Below are 19,909 nucleotides of genomic sequence, written 5' to 3' on the forward strand. Positions count from 1 at the left end.
CTAATAAATAATGATGAAAATTGAGTACTTTAGAGCCTTAGGCTCCAACCTCATTCTTCCTACATTTATCTCTAGTTCTTTGGCCTTGCATCTAAAGTGACATTATTCTACTTTGCCAAATGTTTGTTCAGCTCCTGGGACTTTTACCCTATGAAACCTTCTGTCTTCACGAGCGTCCACACCTCTCTGTTTGTGGACACCTTGTGCATGTCACAGTGCCTTCTTCCATAAGTTCCTTGGAATACCCAACCAACCTATTGCCCTCTGTTGTGTTCTTGGTAGAGCTCTACATCTGTCTCATGACATCTACCAATTTCCACCTTATCAAACACATCTTTTTTATCTCTTCTGTTAGTATCTCTCCTTTATACTACATAGAACAATAATAAGCTGTCTTTGCATTTGCCATCACAGTACCTGACACATGCCATGTATGAAATCCATGCCTACTGTTCATGTATTAAAGTAATTAACACAAAAATAAATAGGTAGGCCTTTCTGGAAGAGAAATCACAACCTAAGTGCTAACAATTGGCTGGTATTTTTAACCTTAGCTACAAAAATAAAATTCCTTATCTCTCCATTTCCAGGTACTGTTCAAATATCCCATCACTCAGTGCCTTGCTGCACCAGCCGTATACCGGATGGTTCTTCAGCAGAAAGTGAGCAAGTATGTAGCACTGGCTGGTAACAGCAATCTCTAAGTGTAATGGTTCGTGTTTCCTCGGGTTTTCTGATGGTAGGAGTGTGGAGGGTGTAGTAATAATTATCAGTCTAGTTAGTTAGCTCAAGGCCTGGGCCTGCAGCCTCACACCTTTATAGATTTATTCATTTGTGGGGAGGTTTATTATTTGTGACATAACAAAAAATACAAAATTGCTTATGATGAAACTTTACCAACTAATGAACTATTAAAAATGCCTGTGCAAGCACTCACCTGAGCTGAGTCAGAAAAATGGAACTTTGTCAATGCCTCAGAGACTTCTATTTGTCTCCTAAATAAAACCACTGTTTATTTTCTTGGAACAGAGCAAGCACATCCCTCATAGAAAGCAGTAAAATTCTCTTATGGCCTACTGTCCCTGGGAGTCTTGTCCCTCACCACTTACTGTTTATAGAGTTGTCCCTTTTGCACACATAGTAAGGTTTTTCTAGGGTGAGTTCTTATGAGTACTCATCTCCCTCTTGTTATATCAACATCCAAACTTAACCAAAACATCAGTGATATGACCCAACATCTTCACCATCACCCACTCACACCCTGCTAGAAACAATGGCAGGGATTTATAGAGAGGGAGTGCCATCCCTCTGGCTGTGGCTATCAGTAAAACAACAGAAGGTAGATTTAAAAATGAGAAAGCATATGGATAAATAATCTGAATGACCAAGCTGCATGCTCTTTGATGCATTGTATTTCCAGCAGAGCATCCATACCTGACATATTTGCCTTCCCCTAAGTCTCAGGTTCCCCACCTTGGAGCATTGCACCTGTGGTGGGGAGAGCCTGCTGCCTGAGGAGTTCGAACAGTGGAAGCAAAGGACAGGCATTCATATTCATGAGGTCTATGGACAGTCAGAAACGGTAGGTGAATAGGCTCCTTCTGCACCATTTGAATGGGCTCAGCTACAGAGCACAACCAGTGGGCTACTCATGAACCATTGTGTGACTCAAAGCCAATGGAGAGCCTTTGGGGTTCAAGGATAATTTATCCCCACTTAGCAGAAAGAACATGCATATCAACTCATTGAGAGATCACTAAACTGAAAGCTATTAGACAAAACTTAAAAAACACTTTGACATTGTCTGGGTTTGTTAGCTCAGGGGAGCTCCCTGGGGGTACTGGGATAGAATGATCTCTCCTGCAAGGCAGAGACCAGTCAGCAGATCCTGCCAATTCTACCCTCATCCTAGAGCAGCTACACAAAGAAGTGGTTGGGAGCTGGCTTTCAAAGTTCATGTCTGGGTATTGAGGAGGACAATGCAGGCTAAATTATGAGATTGTAGCAGTAGTAGATGAGGAAGCAAAGACAATCTGTATGTTACAAAAGCACACATGCACACACGCACACACACATACATACACGCACACACTGAATGATATCCCAGAGAGTCACAGAGCTAGCAGGTGGTCAGGGCATTTACAGTATCATGCACCTTATGAAACTCAAGGACATCATTAGTGGTCATCTTTTCTAGACATGTGCCATTAATGTCTAGTGGCTGGATGAAGGCACGTCCCAGTATCTCTCTAGCTAATAAATGAATGTGTGCTATTTCAGGCCCTATAATACCTTGAATATTTTAGGTATTGGTCACATACTTATGTGATATTTTTACCAAACAAACAAGCAAACCAGTGACTTGATTTGCTTCCAAACTGAAAAAAATGTTATGACACTGCACCTGTTATTGAATGATTCATAGTTTATACACAGACAAGGAAAGAATAGGTGAGAACCAGCCACACTGGTGACTTTTGCATGGATGGTGCTCTTTTCCTTCATGCATGCCACATTCTTCATTCAATCATGCTTTCCTCACTGATCTACAATGAGAGCAATGGTCTCCCTCACCTACAGAGAACTCAATGGTCTCACTGCCCTACAGTACAAGCAATGGCCTCTGTCTCTCACCTACAGTAACAGAAATAGCCTCATTGACTTACGGTGATAATTTTGGCACAGCAGATGAGAAGAACTTCTTCACCCAGGAGCTCAGCCCTGACCATTATAAACCTCAAAATCATAGGCCCATCGGTCAATCTTTCTGAGTGTTAGCATTCTTCTTTCTAATATGGATACTATTATAACGCCACTATTGATGAATCGCCATATATTAAGGGCTGGCCACATTGCTAAGCCCATAGCTCACACTAAAGTCACTGTGGTCATTGTGTAGTTTAGGCAGGCATTGTGCCAGATGCTAGGTGTACACTAGTGAGTGGGACAGTCTATAGCTTAGTGATTCTTGCTGTCCATTCAGGAAAACAAACAGCCAAATAATAGTTATATGCCTGTGAACTTGAACTGCACAAAGGCACTGGGTGGAGAAAATACCACAAGAAATGAATGTTCTATAAACTCTTCTCAGCATTAGAATAATAATTCTTAGGATAGTCCTCAACTGAGTGTGTAGTATTCACTTCACACTGTGTAAAAAGATCCCTCATAGAGAGATGTGTGCTGGTAACCTGTCATTTAAGAGGATAAGCAGACGATCACAAGTTCAAGTTCTGCTTGCTACATAATGAGTTCCAAGTTCACCTGGCCACAATAGAGAAGCCTTGACTCAAAACATCAAGAAAAGAGGAGGTGGTAGCTGTTCCCAAACATTTCCAAGAACAATGAAAAGCAAGTGTCCATTTTCTCCCTTTGGCTGAGGAGGAGATAGGTGTACTTACTGTAAAGCACTCAAAACAAAGAGAATGACAACTACATGGAGGAGTCAAAAACACAAGGAAGATAGACAGGGTTAAGAGATACTGGCAGAGGGAGAGGCATAAGAGCCTAAACCATCTCAGTCTGTCCCCAAGGAGCTGAGGCACGATTCCCATCACTACGCAATAGCAAGGTAGATATGCATGTCCACCCTTCACCTGATGTGCCACAGCCTCAGGCTTACCTGCTTTGTTTCAATCTTTCCTTAGAGTCTCTCAACCCTATATGTAGTACAGATCCAGCCCATGTTTGGAATAACAAGTGTCCTTTGAATAGAGTTGGGTCAATGCCTTGAACCTAAATCCGATTTACAACAAATGGCCTCATAATTGGACATCATATGTGTGACTCTGCTTTAGCCAAATTCTGTCTTTTTTTTTTTTTTTTTTTTTTTTTTTTGTATAAACAGGGAATTAGCTGTGCTATCCTCCGGGAAATGAAGCTCAAGCGAGGCTCCATAGGAAAGGCCGTTCGTCCATTTGACATCCAGGTCTGGTCTGAGGGTGTTGATGGGGAGCGCTTTATGGGAGCTATGTGTGACAGCAGATGGTAGAACCAGCCATACCCTCACACCAGTCACCCCACTCCCCAATTTCCTGTGGAAGCCTGCAGTCAGAAATGCCTTACTGTGGATGCTGATGCAACTCACCTAGCAGAGAGATGCAGCACACATGGCGTGTGGGGAAGAAGAATAAATAGTACCCGCTGGTGACAATGTTTTCTGATTTGGAGACACAGCAGGAATAGCTGCATTCCCATGAAACAAAGCACCCCTCATCTTGGGATCCATATTTGCTGATTCAAATAGTTTGTCAGTTTTATTCTAGTTTCTGACAGTTTCTCCATGAGTAGTTCTCATTATCTTATGAATGTCTCCTGGTGAGCCAAGTAGTGACGCAGAGGGCTGGGCGAGTCCCTCGTTGTGGGATTCACAGGCTCCTTGTTCCAGATCATCGATGAGAAGGGCAACATCCTCCCGCCCAACACTGAAGGATACATTGGCATCAGGATCAAGCCCACTCGACCTCTAGGCCTCTTCATGGGATATGAGGTAACCGCATCCCACCCCACCCAGCACAAGACTTCAAGTCATCTTCTCTCCGCTCCAACCTAAGGAAGCCCATTTTAACTACACTCTAAGCTCTTGGCACATCGCCACAGCCCTTTCAGTCCTAGCCCATTTGAGATTTAAGAGCTAAGTGATGGAGCAGAGACAAGATTGACCTCAGAATCACCAGGTTGGATCTCCAATAAGCCCAGTTGTCCCTTTGCAATTAAAAGCATTGCACATCTTACCCATGCCAAATGAGCAAAGCAGGTCTAGTGCCCCCCCATACCCTAAATGAGAAATTGGGGGACTGCAGAAAATGGGTTGCACAGTAAGAAGACCTGCTGAAGTCCCTGATCATACAAACTCTGACCTTCCTGCTTAGTAGTGATCCCAAAGAGGGAATTCTTGGGCTTCAAGATGGACCACAGAAGGGTGACTAATCTCAGGCTCCGTCTCTTTTCTCCAAAAATTCTGATGTTATCTGCCGACCCCTCACCCCAGCATCCTTTGATCCCTCGCTCCAGCAGCTGCTGACCCCTCACCCCAGCATCTTCTTGACCCATCATGCCAGCAGCTGCTTGTTGGGGCATGGTCTGATGTATTTTGATGTTAATTACTGCTTGCTGTCTCTGTGACTCACCTTTTTTGATTAATAAAGGCCATCCCACCTGGGCAGGGTAGAGGAGATAGAGGTGTGGCTAAAATCCCCCAGGCTAGGGGGGGTTGGAGTGGAGGGGGGGGGGGAGAATTCTGGGAAGAAGAAAAAAGACTGCTACAAGGAGGAAGGAGAAAGACCCAGAAAAAAAAAGAGAAGAAGGTTGCCATGGGTTAGATAGAAGAGAAACACATGGCTAGCATGGACGGAAGATTTGGCCCAGATGAAGAACATTAGCAAGTATTTGGGATTATGGATGGGAGGTAGCTTGATACACATTATTAAAAGCAGATGGCATGGGATTGGGGCAGGTAGCCTATAGGTATAGGTATAGGTATAGGTATAGGTATAGGTATAGGTATAGGTATAGGATACCTGCTCCACTATGGGGAGTAGTTTAGGAGATTAATGTCTGCCCTGCCCCAGGTTAACTAAGGCTATTTTAAAAATAACAAGTGTCAGTGTTTTGATTGATGGCTAGCCGGGCATACAGATAATACTAGTAACTTAAAAACAATATCTGCTGACCCCTAACCCCCAGCATCTGCTGACCCTTCACCCCCAGCATCTGTTTGCCCCACATTCCCATCATCTGCTGGCCCCTCACACCCAGCATCTGCTGACCCCCAACTCCTAACCCCTAACCCCTAACCACAGCATGTGCTGAATCTCTCTTCAGCGTCCACTGGCCCCTAACCCCCATCATCTGCTTGTCCTTCACCCCCAGCATCTGTTTGCCCCACATTCCCATCATCTGCTGGCCCCTCACACCCAGCATCTGCTGGCCCCTCACACCCAGCATCTGCTGACCCCCAACTCCTAACCCCTAACCCCTAACCACAGCATGTACTGAATCTCTCTTCAGCGTCCACTGGCCCCTAACCCCCATCATCTGGTTGCCCTTCACTCCCAGCATCTGTTGACCTTTCACCCCAGAATCTGCTGACTTCTCATCTCCTTTCTAACTTTGTGAAATTGTCTATTTCGCATAATTCCTTTCTGTAAGATCATATGACACAGCTTTTTTAGTTTATCTCAAATTTGGAAGCTTTTCCTGCCATTATGTATAAAAATGCCCCTTCCGCCTTCCCCTTCTTCTGAGGCTCTGGTGGTGCATCTTTTGTGGCCTTGGGATGTCCTACAAGTCCCTTAGACTCTGTTCACTTTGTTACACACCCCCTCCTTTTCCTTTCTCTCCCTCTCTCCAGCTCTCCAACTCTCCCTCTCTTCTTTTCTCCCTCCCCTTCCCCCCACCCACACCCCCCATCTCTCAATTGTATTTTCAGTTCCCTGGTTCTTTCTGTCTATTTTAATATGTTTTTTAACCTTCTGGTAAATTTTTTAATTCAGTCATTTTTCCATATTTGATCTTTACCCATTATTTGTGTGTTATCACATTGTACCCCGCACATACACTAAATTATCATATTGTGTCAAGGAAAAAAAAACCTAGAAATTAAATGTTGTCGGAGAATTAGAGCTGGTGAGAGGAGAATGATGAAGCAGAGGGATGGCGCTGCTGTATTGGTTGGCTGCTATGGTAGGATGAAGAATCCTTGTCTGTGAGCAAATTGTGTGACACACACACACACATACACACATACACGCATACACACACGTGAAATCTGAGAGAAATTGGAGAATGGATCAATATCCATATCATGATTGGAATATTGAACAATAGTTTTGCAAGACATTACCATTGGAGGAACCTAGATAACGGGCATATGGGGGTGTGGTATTGTTTCTTATTATTATTCTTACTTTATATTGTTCTGTATTGTCACAGGAAAACTTACATTATGAAGCACCTATCTCATGGAATTACTGTGAGAGTCATACTAGGTTGTACTTGGCAAATGGAATTCCCTTGCAGCTCCTGGGTCTTCTCAGCTGTCCCCTTGGTGCACATGCTGAGCTTATAGCCCAGAATGGAAACTATTCTAGAGGAGAGTTACACAAAAGTCAGATGCTATTTTTAAACACAAGCTGAATGGTGCTCAAAGATAGAGCCCACATTGTGTGGACTTATCCAGGTGCCAGGTGCCAGGTGCAGAGTTCAAACCCAGCCATCACCCTAAGCTCATCAACTCTAAGCTCACTACCTTCAACAAAGGTACTTTGTTCTCTTTGCAGAATGATCCAGAGAAAACATCTGAAGTAGAATCTGGGGACTTTTACAATAGTGGGGATAGAGCAACTGTTGACAACGACGGCTACTTCTGGTTCTTGGGAAGGGATGATGATGTCATCAATGCTTCTGGGTAGGTGTGGCTGGTCCTGGGCTGGTTCTTGGCACCTTCAAATGCCTTATGAAACTTTGCCTGCCTGACATTCTTCCACGGCTTGGAGATGGGAGCCTCCGTCTGACTCTGAACATAGCCATGTCTAGAATATTCTACTACCTGAGTAGCTGGACACCTCCACCACCCCTGCAGCCAAAAGAAATAATTAAAATAAAGTTCAAGGCAGGGTAAGACATCACAGTTATGAAGAGGAGCCCACATAGTAGTGACACAGGCCTATAATCCCATGTATTCAGAAGACTGAGGCAGAAAGAGCCTAAATCTAAGGCTGCCTGGACAATACAGTGATTCCAAGGCCAGTGTGAGCAACTTTCTAAAACCCTTTCTATCTCAAAATTTTTAAGTGGGTGGGATATTCCTCAGTAATAAAGGACTTGCCTTCCATTGTGAGGGCCTAGGTTCAATCCCTAGTGCCACAAAGGAAGGAAGGAAGGAAAAGAAAGGAAAGGAAAGGATGAGAGAAAACCTATAAAACAAAAAGATAAAATGACATGCTGAGATGAGGAAGGGACACAGCATTTCTAGGGTACGATTTGAGGATCCCAAGGCCTCTGATGCTGAGAGAAGCCATTTTAGCCAAATGCACAGAGATTCACAAAAAGCCATCAATCTGCCACCTCCCTCGCCAGAGGCACAAGTGAAGCATCCCTAGGAATATCCGAGCCACATAGTTTTAATATTAAATGCTCCAGTCTTCATAGTTTGGGTCGAAAATACTAGTCTTAAGTGTCTGGCTGTTTATGACCTCCCCCCTCTGTGTCAAGTGGCTATGAAACTCTCAAAGTATCAGGTGTAAGAGTTGGTTCTCTACAGCCCTGGCATCCATTCAGATCAGTTGCTTCTCCAGGTACCGCATTGGACCTACAGAGGTGGAGAATGCTTTGGCAGAACACCCAGCGGTGCTAGAGTCCGCTGTGGTGAGCAGCCCGGACAAGACTCGAGGAGAGGTAAGGAGGGCACAGATGCCTCTTGTTGCATGCAGAAGCTGGAGAGGCTGGGGTGGGGAGACCTCTAAGGTCTTAGCATAACCTAGGAACCTAAGGTGGAACTCAGGCTGCTGGTGTATGTACGCACTTAACACGGTGTGGTCTGAAAAAGGTTGACACTGAGTGAGCTGCCCTGTGCCAAATCATGTCACCTTCCAGAAACCTACTAGTCTGTGCCTGGAGATAGGGCAAAAAGTTAAAAAGTAAATCAAAACTCAGTGCCCCGAGGACTTGTCTCACATTCCTGTTATAGGAAAGAAAGGTGTGGGGCATTTAAGTAGCTTGCCTAAGTCCCGAAGAAAATAAAGTAGAACAGAAAGTATTGCAGTCCTTTTAAAATGAAATCTCTAGGCCTCAGGGATAATTCAGTGGACATCTTAGCTTCCTTTCTGTTGCTGTGGTAAAAGATCCTGGCAAAAGCAAATGGGGGCAGCGTGAGGGTTTATTTGGCTTCCTGGTTATAGTCCATCTCTGTTGAGAAGTCACAGTAGTGGGGCACACACACGTGTGCAAATAGACACACAAACATGTGCGCATGCACACACATGTACACAGAGGAATGTGAGTTTCAGAACAAGCATGCATTGGCTTAACAATGTCTATTGGACACTTCTGTGTACCAGGACTTGTGCAAGTGAGGTAAATGGGGATGGAACTAATGGTATAAAATAAATCATCACAATATTGTTAATAACAGCCACTGCTGTTTTAATTTATTATTATAATTATTATGGCTCATTGAGTTCCAGATACAGAACAGTGTACACAGTAAATACATATTGACATCAATAATGGTAATGGTAGTAATAACACATTTAAGCAGGCCACATGCTTCATATATATTCTGTGTCCTCATGGACTCTCTATGAAAGCCTTGTGAGGAATGAAATTCTATTGTAACCATTTTACAGAGAAGAAAGTTAAGGTAAAGAGAGACCAGGTGTTTTTCCATTGCATGCAGTGGAAACAGGGAGAACATAAAGTTGAACCTGGTTCTCCCCCTTTTCCAAAGTGCTCCCAGGCCCAGATAGCAACCCCAGCCTACAGTGGGCTTTGTCCATTGACTTGGTGAGCTCTGAATAGGAGTTGGCTGGCATCTGACCTCTGCTCCCATTCTGCAGGTGGTGAAGGCCTTTATTGTCCTGGCCCCAGAGTTTCTGTCACACGATCAAGAACAGCTTACCAAAGAGCTACAGGAGCACGTGAAGTCAGTGACGGCACCATACAAGTACCCCAGGAAGGTGAGCCAGGCTGGATGGCCTCTCACTGGCTGCCTTGCCGTACAGAGGGCAGCATGGGGCGGGGATGGGGGGCTGAGGGGAGAGGGGATGAGGGGCTGAGAAGGGGAGGAGCATTTCTTAGGGAATCCCTACCCTGTACCAGAAATCCAAGTTGAACACATTGATGTACATTAGCCAAAAGAGAAATATCAGGAAAGTATCTACAAATTATATACATTATTTATTATCCTGTAAAATTTATGAAGACAAAAATCAATACTTTAAATGTGATTCGCCGTGAGAAATAAACCCTATTTTCAACCCGAATAACATGTATACATGAAGCTAACAAAAGGAAATATTTATTCTTAGAACATGCAATATATTTTGAAATACTTATTGTGTTACATTTGTTTTAAGTGCCATGTGTAAGCCTGCAAATATGTCCAATAATAGTGAGATGATCTAGTCACAGGACAATTGAAAACTGTCCTGCAATTTAAGCTGGTGGTAAAAATTGTGTTGTGTTTTATGGTATGCAACATTGTTTTGCCTTTGTTTTATTTTTGAGACACTGTCTCTTTGTGTAACATAGGCTAGTCTAGAACTTATTACATAGCCAGGTTGGCCTCAAACTTTCAGTCCTCCTGCCTCAGCCTTCCAAGTGTCAAGATCTTGGAATGGCCACGCCACAGAGGCACCTGCCTTGTCCTGCAAGAGACAGAGAAGACAGTGGCCAATATTAGTGGCTCCAAGCTCTTCCACATGGATAGGACACATTCTACTTCCACTCTGTATTCATGGGGCAAAGTGAGCCTCACAACCACACCCTCCTCCAGGGTCAGGAGAGAACTCCAACACTCAGCAGAGCCCATGGAGGTCACCACAGGTGTCAGCCAGGACAGGGAGATGGGTGGAGGTAAAGCAAGGAGTGCGGGACTGAAGGAAACCACAGAAGACCTAAATCAGGACGACTTTCTTCCCTCCCAGGTTGAGTTTGTTCCAGAATTGCCCAAAACTGTCACAGGCAAAATCAAAAGGAAAGAACTTCGACAAAAGGAGTTTGGTCAGATATGAGCAGCATCAACCCAGAGCATCTTTGTGACCTGACACCAGTCCTTGCCTGGTGGGGTGGGGCGGGGTGGGCATTGGGGTGAGGATGGAATGAAGGAAGGGTAAGTATGAAAGAGAAAACAAAGACCTCAACATTTTTATTATTCCAAAATTTACCCTTCCTGGAAGTCCTTTGTTCTTTAGATGGCCACAGTGAGCTCTCAGACTGGATTGTGGGAATAAAATACTGACCTGAGAGCACCCTGTGGGGTCTGTCATTTTGTGCATGAACGCTTGCCCTCCATAATTTTCCCTAACTGTCAATTTGAGGTACTCCAGGGTCAGACTCTCCCTTTTCACAGCAGCTTCTGGAGGAGCCCTGGACATGCAGTTGACAGCCAGAACACAGGGGTACAGAAAGGGGGCTCTGCCCAAAGCCTGCAAGAGCTCAGGCTAGAGAGGAAGTCCACTGAGCTCAACTTTGGGTTGGTGGCAACACTTACCTGCCAAGCCATTTTCTCCATCCTGATTTAGGTGAGCCCACTCCCCTCTCCCTCCCCTCCCCAAATCCCCTCCCACAATAATGCTGCTGCTGCTGCTGCTGCTGCTGCTGCTGCTGCTGCTGCTGTATACTACCTTAAATTTACCGTCATAGACTTAGAGGCCCAGCCTCCAGGAACCCAGGAGGTATCCCTCCATCCCTGTCCAGGAACCCAGGAGGTATCCCTCCATCCCTGTCCAGGAACCCAGGAGGTTTCCCTCCATCCCTGTCCAGGAACCCAGGAGGTATCCCTCCATCCCTGTCCAGGGACCTTAAAGCTTTAATCCCAGGCTTTCCCCCATAGGGGACTGTAGTTTTTGTTTGTTTGGTTGGTTGGTTTTTGTTTTTTAAAGAAAAGCACAAAAGTTTAAGGCTCAGGAGTCGGATGCAGGGGTGAAAGCCTACTAGCTCAGAGAGGGAAAAAAAAGCACTCAGCTTACTTTCCTAGAAGAAAAAAGCCTTTTCTCCTTCTCCATGCTGTCAGTAACAACCCCTCAAACTGAAAAATCTCTCCTTTCTACTTCCTGTGCATCTCTCTATCCATCCTCCACATGTCCTCTTCACTCTCTGGGTTTTCCCCGTGTCCACTTCTTGTCAGCTGGATGCTTGCTCTCCTTCTTGACATAGGGTTGACTTTATTTAATCCTGTTTACAGAAGATTAAAGGTGTGTGCTAGGCCTGAACCACACCACAATTAAAAATAGGTTTTTCCAGGACGCAATCTTAGAGTTCACAACGTGATCAAGTATCCTGCCAGAGGGGACCATGTGCATCCCTTTCCCAAAGACAATGACAGGAGCCCCAATCACTGCCAAGGCTCTTCATCCAGGATTCCTCTATAGATAGACCTTTCTCACTAAAGCCTCCTATAGGGACCCAAAGTCCCCCAAAAGGTCTTAGTTCTATGAATTCTGCCACTCAGGTCCTTGAGGTCTGTAGCACCATATGGTATAACTAGAGGCTAAGAAGATCAGAAGCAGAAAAATCCGTGGTCAGAGGAGGCTACAGGAACAAACTTACTTTCTTCTCTTGTCATACCTTTACGGGGAGGTCATTATTGAGAAATTCCTTCTACATCTGCCTGATTCTTGGAAAGATGCACACACTCAAAGGAATATGCAAGTTCAGCAAGCACACAGCCAAGCAGAACACACAGCAGCCTAGTCTCACTTGGGAATACCTACATAGCTCTGTATAAGGCATGATCTCTTATGTGACCTGCCCCTTTTAAACTCTTACTGAAGGTGGCATCTTGTGGATTCTAAATATGGCATCAGGCACTGGCCCATTTGCAGGGTATTCTGTACAGCTATGACTGGATCCCAAGAGGCCAGAAAATGTCTAATTAAGGTGGCCTTGTGGGACGGGTCACATGGTCAGGATGGGAGCATAGTGAGAGAGGTGGCTTTTGGTTTAAGTGATTTAAAAGCCAAGATAAAAGTGTGCCTCAGGGGCTGGAGAGATGGCTCAGAGGTTAAAGGCACTGACTGTTCCTCCAAAGGTCCCAGCAACCACATAGTGGCTCACAACCATCTATAATGTGATCTGATGTCGTCCTCTTCTGGCCTGCAGGTGTACATGGAGGCAGAGCATTATATTCAAAATAAATAAATAAATAAATAGAAATATTTCCAGCCTGGTCTACAAAATGAGTCCAGGACAGCCAAGGCTAACACAGAGAAATCTTGTCTCGAAAAAAAAAAAAAATGTGTGCCTCAGGATCCTGTACATAGGAGTATAGTGGCACTGTCCATATCCAGCCATATAAGTGACAAACAGAGGGGCTGGCCTGCAAACAAGAATGCTGCCTCAGCCTCACATCCAGGTCAGTGCCCAGCCATAGAATCTGGACTATAAACAAAGTGTCGCTCTTATTCCTCCACCTTGCAAGATTCCCCTACTCCTCAGACATAAGTCTCTCATAGCCATTTTTCTGCCTAATACAGCTCCTGTTCCTGAGTCTGCTTCTTCATCTGTGCCATGGGAATGGAGATGATTCTAGGCCAGGGAAAACTGTTTGCAAGTGGGTCCAAAAATAATCTCTGCATACATTTTAAGTTTAAATGGGCTTAAGTATAATGTGCCCAAGCATGTTTACAACAAGAATTATTGGAAAGAAAGTGGCCGGGATAGGAAGTTTCAATAAGGCAGCAATAAAAAGGCTTCTTAGGAAAGCCAACATAATCAAACCCAAGTTGAAAGAGTTATAGAGGGCATATATTGGTGGCAATGGTGTTATTCCAAATAATAACCCTTGGTATATTTAGAATATATCAGCTTCAAAAAAATCATCTTTCACAGGTTGCATTAGCCTCTGAGAGAATGCTACCCCTAGCTCCAGTAAATGTCAGTGCTCTAAAAAAGAGAGAAACTTATCAGGAAAGTGGGACAGAGGGGAGGACATTCTATTGGGACTCTAGGTGAGAGAAGCATGGGACAATGGGGAAATAGAAGGATCCAGAGGGTCCTAGAAACCTACAAGAAGAACATTATGAAGGACGAATCTGGGCCCAGGGGTTCTACACAAACTATGGCACCAGCCAAGGACAACACGTGCAGTAAACTTCTAAACCCTACCTAGATCTAGCCAACGGACAGGGCATTCTTCACAGTTGAGTGGAGAGTGGGTCTGACTTTCACACGAACTCTGGTGCCCCATATTTGACCACATCCCCTGGATAGGGGCCTGGTGGCACTCAGAGGAAGGATAGCAGGCTACCGAGAAGAGACTTGATACCCTATGAGCATATACAGGGGGAAGAGGTCCCCCTTAGTCACAGTCATAGGGGAAGGGAGTAAGGGGAAAATGGGAGGGAGAGAGGAATGGGAGGATACAAAGGATGGGATAACAATTGAGATGTAATATGAATAAATTAATAAAATATTTTTTAAATATTGAAAAAATAAAAAAAGAGAGATGCCTCTAGCCTCTCACTTCTTGCATGGCCTTGAGTGTGAAAGTGCCTGAGTGAAGTGCAATTTCTAACTCACCATGGTCTTGCCTGCTCCTGGATCCAGTGCTGTGTAACAACTGCTCTCAGTCACAGTTTTCTCCTAGACTAGGTGATTTTTACCATTTAAAGATCTGAAAAGATTCAAATTACACACAGGGAGATGACATGGTTGCATCTCTCCTTGGAGAAAGCCAAGGGAGAGAGAAATCGATTTGAATGCTATGAGGGCTTGTTATTTTAATTGAGAATCCCAGATCATTCTATTTTACCAATAAAGACTCAGGAGCCAGATGTCATGGTGAAAAACCTGCTAGCTCAGAGAGCTAGCACCCAGCTGACCTTCCTACTCAGCTCACATTGAGATCAAACGTCCTGCAACAGGGACTTCCTAAGTTTCATGAGGTTTTAAGTCTTTGAGACTCTAAAGTAACGAATGAAGACAATTCCCCTAAGTAAGTTCCCATTGACTCTGACAATGCTCTTTACCGGTTTCTCTCGACTTGTCCATATGCACTCTCAAATTCAACACATTGACTCTAAGCCATTTTCAAGCCTTCAAACTCAACAGTGACAAGCATTCAATGGGCAAGACTCAAGAGTCAGGAGTGGGTTTCTAGGAACCTACAAGAAGAACACTATGATGGGTGGATCTGGGCCCAGAGGTTCTACTTGATCTAAGGCACCAACCAAGGACAATACATGCAGTAATCATCAAACCCCTACCCAGATCTAGCCAAGGGACAGGACATTCTCCACAGTTAAGTGGAGACTGGGGACTGACTTTCACATGAACTCTGGTGCCCCATATTTGGATACGTCCCCTTGATGGGGAGCCCCGATGGCACTCGGAGGAAGGGTAACAGACTACCAAGAAGAAACTTGATACCTTAGCATCATACTCAAAGGGAGGAGGTCCCCATCAGTCACAGTCATAGGGAAGGGGAATGGGGTGAAAGCGGGAGGGAGGGAGGAAGGGAGGATACACAGGATGGGATGGCAATTAAGATGTAATATGAATGATTTTATTTTTCAATAAAAAGAAAAAAGTCAGGAGTGGAAAGGAATGGCTACTCTTCTGCTTAGAAATGTGACTGCGTAACCACACTGCAGAGCAGACTTGACAAACACATGATGTCAGTGCATGATGAGAGTGTGTTGCCTAGAGAGGGGATAAACCTGCTTTGTGCAGTACTGTAACAGGGTAGGTGCTGAAAGGTCTTGGTTAGGCTGATAAAAATGAAAATTTCAAACATAATATGTATTAAAGGCTTATAAATTCAGAAAAAGACCTGTAAAATATGAATTATGGAAAACATTCATCACTAACTACTCACGAAGACTTATACTTACAATTCAATTTGAGATGTACCCAAAATAAGACATTTGATGCTTGGCTAGAGGGAGAGAGAAAGGAGGAGAGAGGGAGTATCCGTCATGGGTTAAAGCACATGCTGTGGCCTGAAGATGGAATGGCCCCTAGAGGTTCATCTGTTTGAATACTTGGTCTCCAGCTGGTGATGCTATTGGGAAGGTTGTGGAACCTGTAGGAAGTAGATCCCGCCTGGAGAAAGCAGGTCCACTGGGCCTGGGTGTTGAGACTTTGTATCCCAGCCTTGCTCCCTGTTCAATCCCTATCTCTTGCGTGCATATGCAATATAGCCACCTGGCATTGTGGTTCTTATAGGAAACCTTTCCTGCCTATGGCTAAGACTTTCCCACCACAGAAGGCAACATAAGACAACAAGTTGTTCTTATCAGGGAATGTATTTTATCACAGCAGTGGGAAAATAAGACAACATCATTGAAGAAAGCCTGAATGAGTCAATGACGCAGGCCTGTATATTTTCAGGCTAAGCTTTAGGTGATCAAGAAAAGTAACCAAAATGCTTCATGAGGCAAACTTTCTCTTTAACAAGATTTTCAAAAGTAAACCTGGTGCAGTGGCACACCCCAGCACTTGGGGAGGCAGAGGCAGGCAGATCTCTGTGAGTTTGAGGCTGCCCTGGTCTATAAAGTGGGTCCAAGATAGCCAAAACTACACAGAGAAATCCTATCTCAAAAAAAAAAAAAGAGAAACAAACAAAAAAGAATTCTAAAAATAATTACTAATTTCCTAAAGTTTGAATAAACATGGTCACATGTCAGTTGGATGTTTTCCCAAGTCAATTCCGATTGCAGGGATCTGCTGGAAATTTTTGCAGGGATGTTAACGCACCAGCTTCCGTTTGAAGGCAAAGAACGAAAGGGAAAACTGTCCCACATCTCTTTATAAGACAGAAGAGAAAGTGTGAACTATTCACACAGGTGGTTCCATCTGCCCTGTGAAGGGTCAGATTGTCAATACACAAACAAGTGTATCATGATACTGAGTAGTGGGGTACAGAATAAGAGACTCACCCTCACAAGACTCAGGGATGTGTGAAAGGTAGTGCATAAACTGACAACATAAAAGCTCCATGGTATGGTTAAGGGGAAGGTTTTTATTGTAGATATAAGAGCGTTACTAGGCAAAGGCATCTGGAAGAGTCCAGAGCAAAGAGGGAACGAAGTAAACTGAGCAAAGGCAGCGGAGTGGACCTGGCTATGAGAGAATCAGGGGCAGAGCAGGTAGATAGAGAGGTGTGGAGACTGTGGGAGAGCAGAGAGAGATAGAGATAGACGAAAGGAGAAAGAAAGAGAAGGAGGGAGACAGAAAGAGAGAGAGGGCATAGGGAGAGTGAGTAGCTCGGGGTAGGGAAGCCTACCAGCTGGGGAAGTTTAGGATGGGGGTGGTGGGGGGGGGGGGGAGGAGAGAAGAGCCCAGATGCTAACATGGACTTTGAAATGTGTGACAGGTGCTTGAGATACTGAAGGAGGCTGGAGGCCAGCTTGGGCTTTTGGTATGCTAACAGACAGTCATTTGTCTTTTGGAACTTGGGGAAATGGAGTTTCTTTTGGACCTAACAGGTAGATTGGTTTTGGAGATGAGCAATGGGAAGAGCGCAGACAGACAAGAAACTGTTGTGCCAGACAGAGGTGGCTCCTTCCTAACACAGGGGTTATTCATCACTGTGCATATAAGGGTAAAATGAACAATGGGTACTCTTAAAAGGTGATGTTTACCCCTGCTTAAGCAGTGTGTAAAATATAGGACCCAAAATGTTGGTTTTTGTTTTTTCTGCAAACAAAAAAAAGAATGCTTAAGGATTTGTTTGTTTGTTTGTTTGTTCAGACAGGGTCTCCCACCAGCCAGGCTGGTCATCATCTATCTGAAGATGACTGTTAACCTCTGCTCCTGCAGCCTAGACCTGCATGAATGGGATAGCAGGTGTGCATTCTTGGTCTTTGTGGTGCTGAGGTTTGGACCAGGACCTTGTGCGTTCTGGGTAAGCACTCTACCAGCTGAGCTGCATCCCCAGCTCCACATTTTAAAAACTCTAAACACAATTTTCCCCAAGTTTCGAGATGACTTAAAAACCAAAATACAAACATAAACTTAGAATAGATGGAAATCCTGTACCTTATGCTGAATCCTCATAAGGAAGCTGTTTAAAATTCTCTGGGAAATATCCAGAAGTACGCCCACAATGTGAAAGACAGAATGGGGAATGCATAGTAAAGTGTGAGAAAAAAAAACATGTGAAAACTGTGTACAGAAACATGATTATGCCTATGAACATGACTAAGAGAAACAGGCCCTTGCTTTATAATGCCTAGGTTATTAATCCAACAATAATTATGTACAGAATATTGCTTAGCACAAATTTCTAAAAGTATTGAAATTTTCTTTCAACCTTCATGTCAGTTCTAAAAAAGCAACTTAAGGTCATGTTTCTGAAGGACATACAAATTGTGTGTCAGAGTCACCATGTGCATTATTAACTGTTGAGAACTAAAGTTCTATAAGAATATGACTCCAAGCCGGGCGTGGTGGTGCATGTCTTTAATCCCAGCATTCAGGAGGCAGAGGCAGGCAGATTGCTGTGAGTTTGAGGCCAGCCTGGTCTACAAAGCGAGTCCAGGACAGTCAAGGCTACACAGAGAAACCCTATGATCATAATGAATGAGTTAACACAGAAGCAGAAATACTCAAATGGTTTATACTCACTTATATCTGGACACTACACCAAGGGGCATGTCCCATGAAAGTCTTCACTTATCAGGAAACTGGGATAGAAGGTAAGACATCCTATTGGGACTCTCAGTGAGAGAAGTATGGGAGAATGGGGAAATAGAAGGATCCAGAAGGTCCTAGAAACCTACAAGAAGAACATTATGATGGGTAGATTTGAGCCCAGGGGTTCTGCTTAAACTATGGCACCAGCCAAGGACAATATGTGCAGTAAACTTCGAACCCCTACCCAGATTTAACCAATGAACAAGACAGTCTCCACAGTTGAGTGGAGAGTGGGGATTGACTTTCATACGAACTCGGGTGCACCATATTTGACCACGTCTCCTGGATGGGGAGGCCTGGCGGCACTCAGAGGAAGGACAGCAGGCTACCAAGAAGAGACTTGATACCCTATGAGCATATACAGGGAGAGGAGGTGCCTCCCAGTCACAGTCATAGGGGAGGGGAGTAGGGGTTAAGCGGGAGGGAGGGAGGAATGGGAGGATACAAGGGATGGGATAACAATTGAGATGTAATATGAATGAATTAATAATAAAAAGGTAAAAAATAAAATAAAATAAAGTATATGTTGCTTTAGAAAGAAAGAAAGAAAGAAAGAAAGAAAGAAAGAAAGAAAGAAAGAAAAGAAAGGACTCCAAATAATCAATCATAAAAATTCACTTTCATGTTTCATAATATGGCCTTTAGGCCAATCAGTAACAATATGAAAGTTAATATGTAAATAAACACAAATTTTGAAAAGTTACGGTCATGACAATAAATGCAATCATCATTTTACAAAATTTATATTTATGATTGTTACAAGAGAAAATAAATTAAAATATAATTCCAACTAACCCAGACACCTAGCCTTAGTTTTCTGCAAATCAAACAAACAAGACAAAGCACCCTTTCCAAAGAGCAAACTCTGAGTTCTGGAATGTTTTCCCTTAGACCCACAAAACTGTGGAAAGTACAGAGTGTGCCTCTGGAAAGCAGTCATTACCTGACAGAGGGCAGTAACCTCGACTATAAGGGTCAAAGACCCAGGTCAAATATGCATGAGAACAAAGTTCATCTTGCCACTAGCTGGTAAAACATCCTGAGTCACGGGCGCTCCTGTTCCACTTGGTAGCTGGCAGGACATGGACAGCGGTTATGTAGTCAGACCTGAATGAGACCCAGAACCTCTCTCTGAAAGCCAAGCCCTGAGGATTGATGGACTAGAACAAGCCAGGCAGATAGAACACTCAGCTGCTCAGCGATGAGAAGGTTTGACTGACTTATGTAAATTTAGCCAGACAAAGTAAAAATAATAATAATAATCCAATATTAAAATACTATTATTATTAAGATAGTAATAATGACAACATGTTCCAACAAGGCCCATTATGACATTTCCTCCTTGTGGGTGTTAAAAAAAAACAGACCAGGTTTGATTTGATTGAAGGTATTTAAGTGGGACGATTCTGGCTCATCATTGGATGGAGCCCTTGTCCAGTCATCTAGTGCTGGTCAGTCAAAACAAATATGACCGTTTCTATGGAATGTTCTCTTCTCTGTCCCCTATCTCCTAACCCCTCTCTTTTCCCTTCTCTCCCTTTCTCTGTCT

General features: G+C 44.0%; 1 protein-coding gene across 3 annotated transcripts in view; it reads left to right on the forward strand.

The window, feature by feature from the left end:
- The window catches only part of Acsm1 (acyl-CoA synthetase medium chain family member 1), a 43,681-nt gene extending 32,687 nt beyond the window's left edge, over window positions 1-10,994 (forward strand). Inside the window, exons 7-14 of one of the 3 annotated variants that reach the window (XM_051145125.1) lie at window positions 591-670; window positions 1,459-1,582; window positions 3,848-3,928; window positions 4,388-4,489; window positions 7,281-7,408; window positions 8,298-8,397; window positions 9,558-9,677; window positions 10,647-10,994. In XM_051145125.1, coding sequence (XP_051001082.1) covers window positions 591-670; window positions 1,459-1,582; window positions 3,848-3,928; window positions 4,388-4,489; window positions 7,281-7,408; window positions 8,298-8,397; window positions 9,558-9,677; window positions 10,647-10,733 — 822 coding nt within the window. In that variant the 3' untranslated portion in view covers window positions 10,734-10,994. The remainder of the gene's footprint in view (window positions 1-590; window positions 671-1,458; window positions 1,583-3,847; window positions 3,929-4,387; window positions 4,490-7,280; window positions 7,409-8,297; window positions 8,398-9,557; window positions 9,678-10,646) is intronic. The other 2 variants (XM_051145124.1, XM_051145126.1) reach the window with 2 other exon arrangements.
- Window positions 10,995-19,909: the final 8,915 nt, after the last annotated feature.

The sequence above is a fragment of the Acomys russatus genome, chromosome 5 (genome assembly GCF_903995435.1).
Source record: "Acomys russatus chromosome 5, mAcoRus1.1, whole genome shotgun sequence".
Classification (NCBI taxonomy): Eukaryota; Metazoa; Chordata; class Mammalia; order Rodentia; family Muridae; genus Acomys; species Acomys russatus.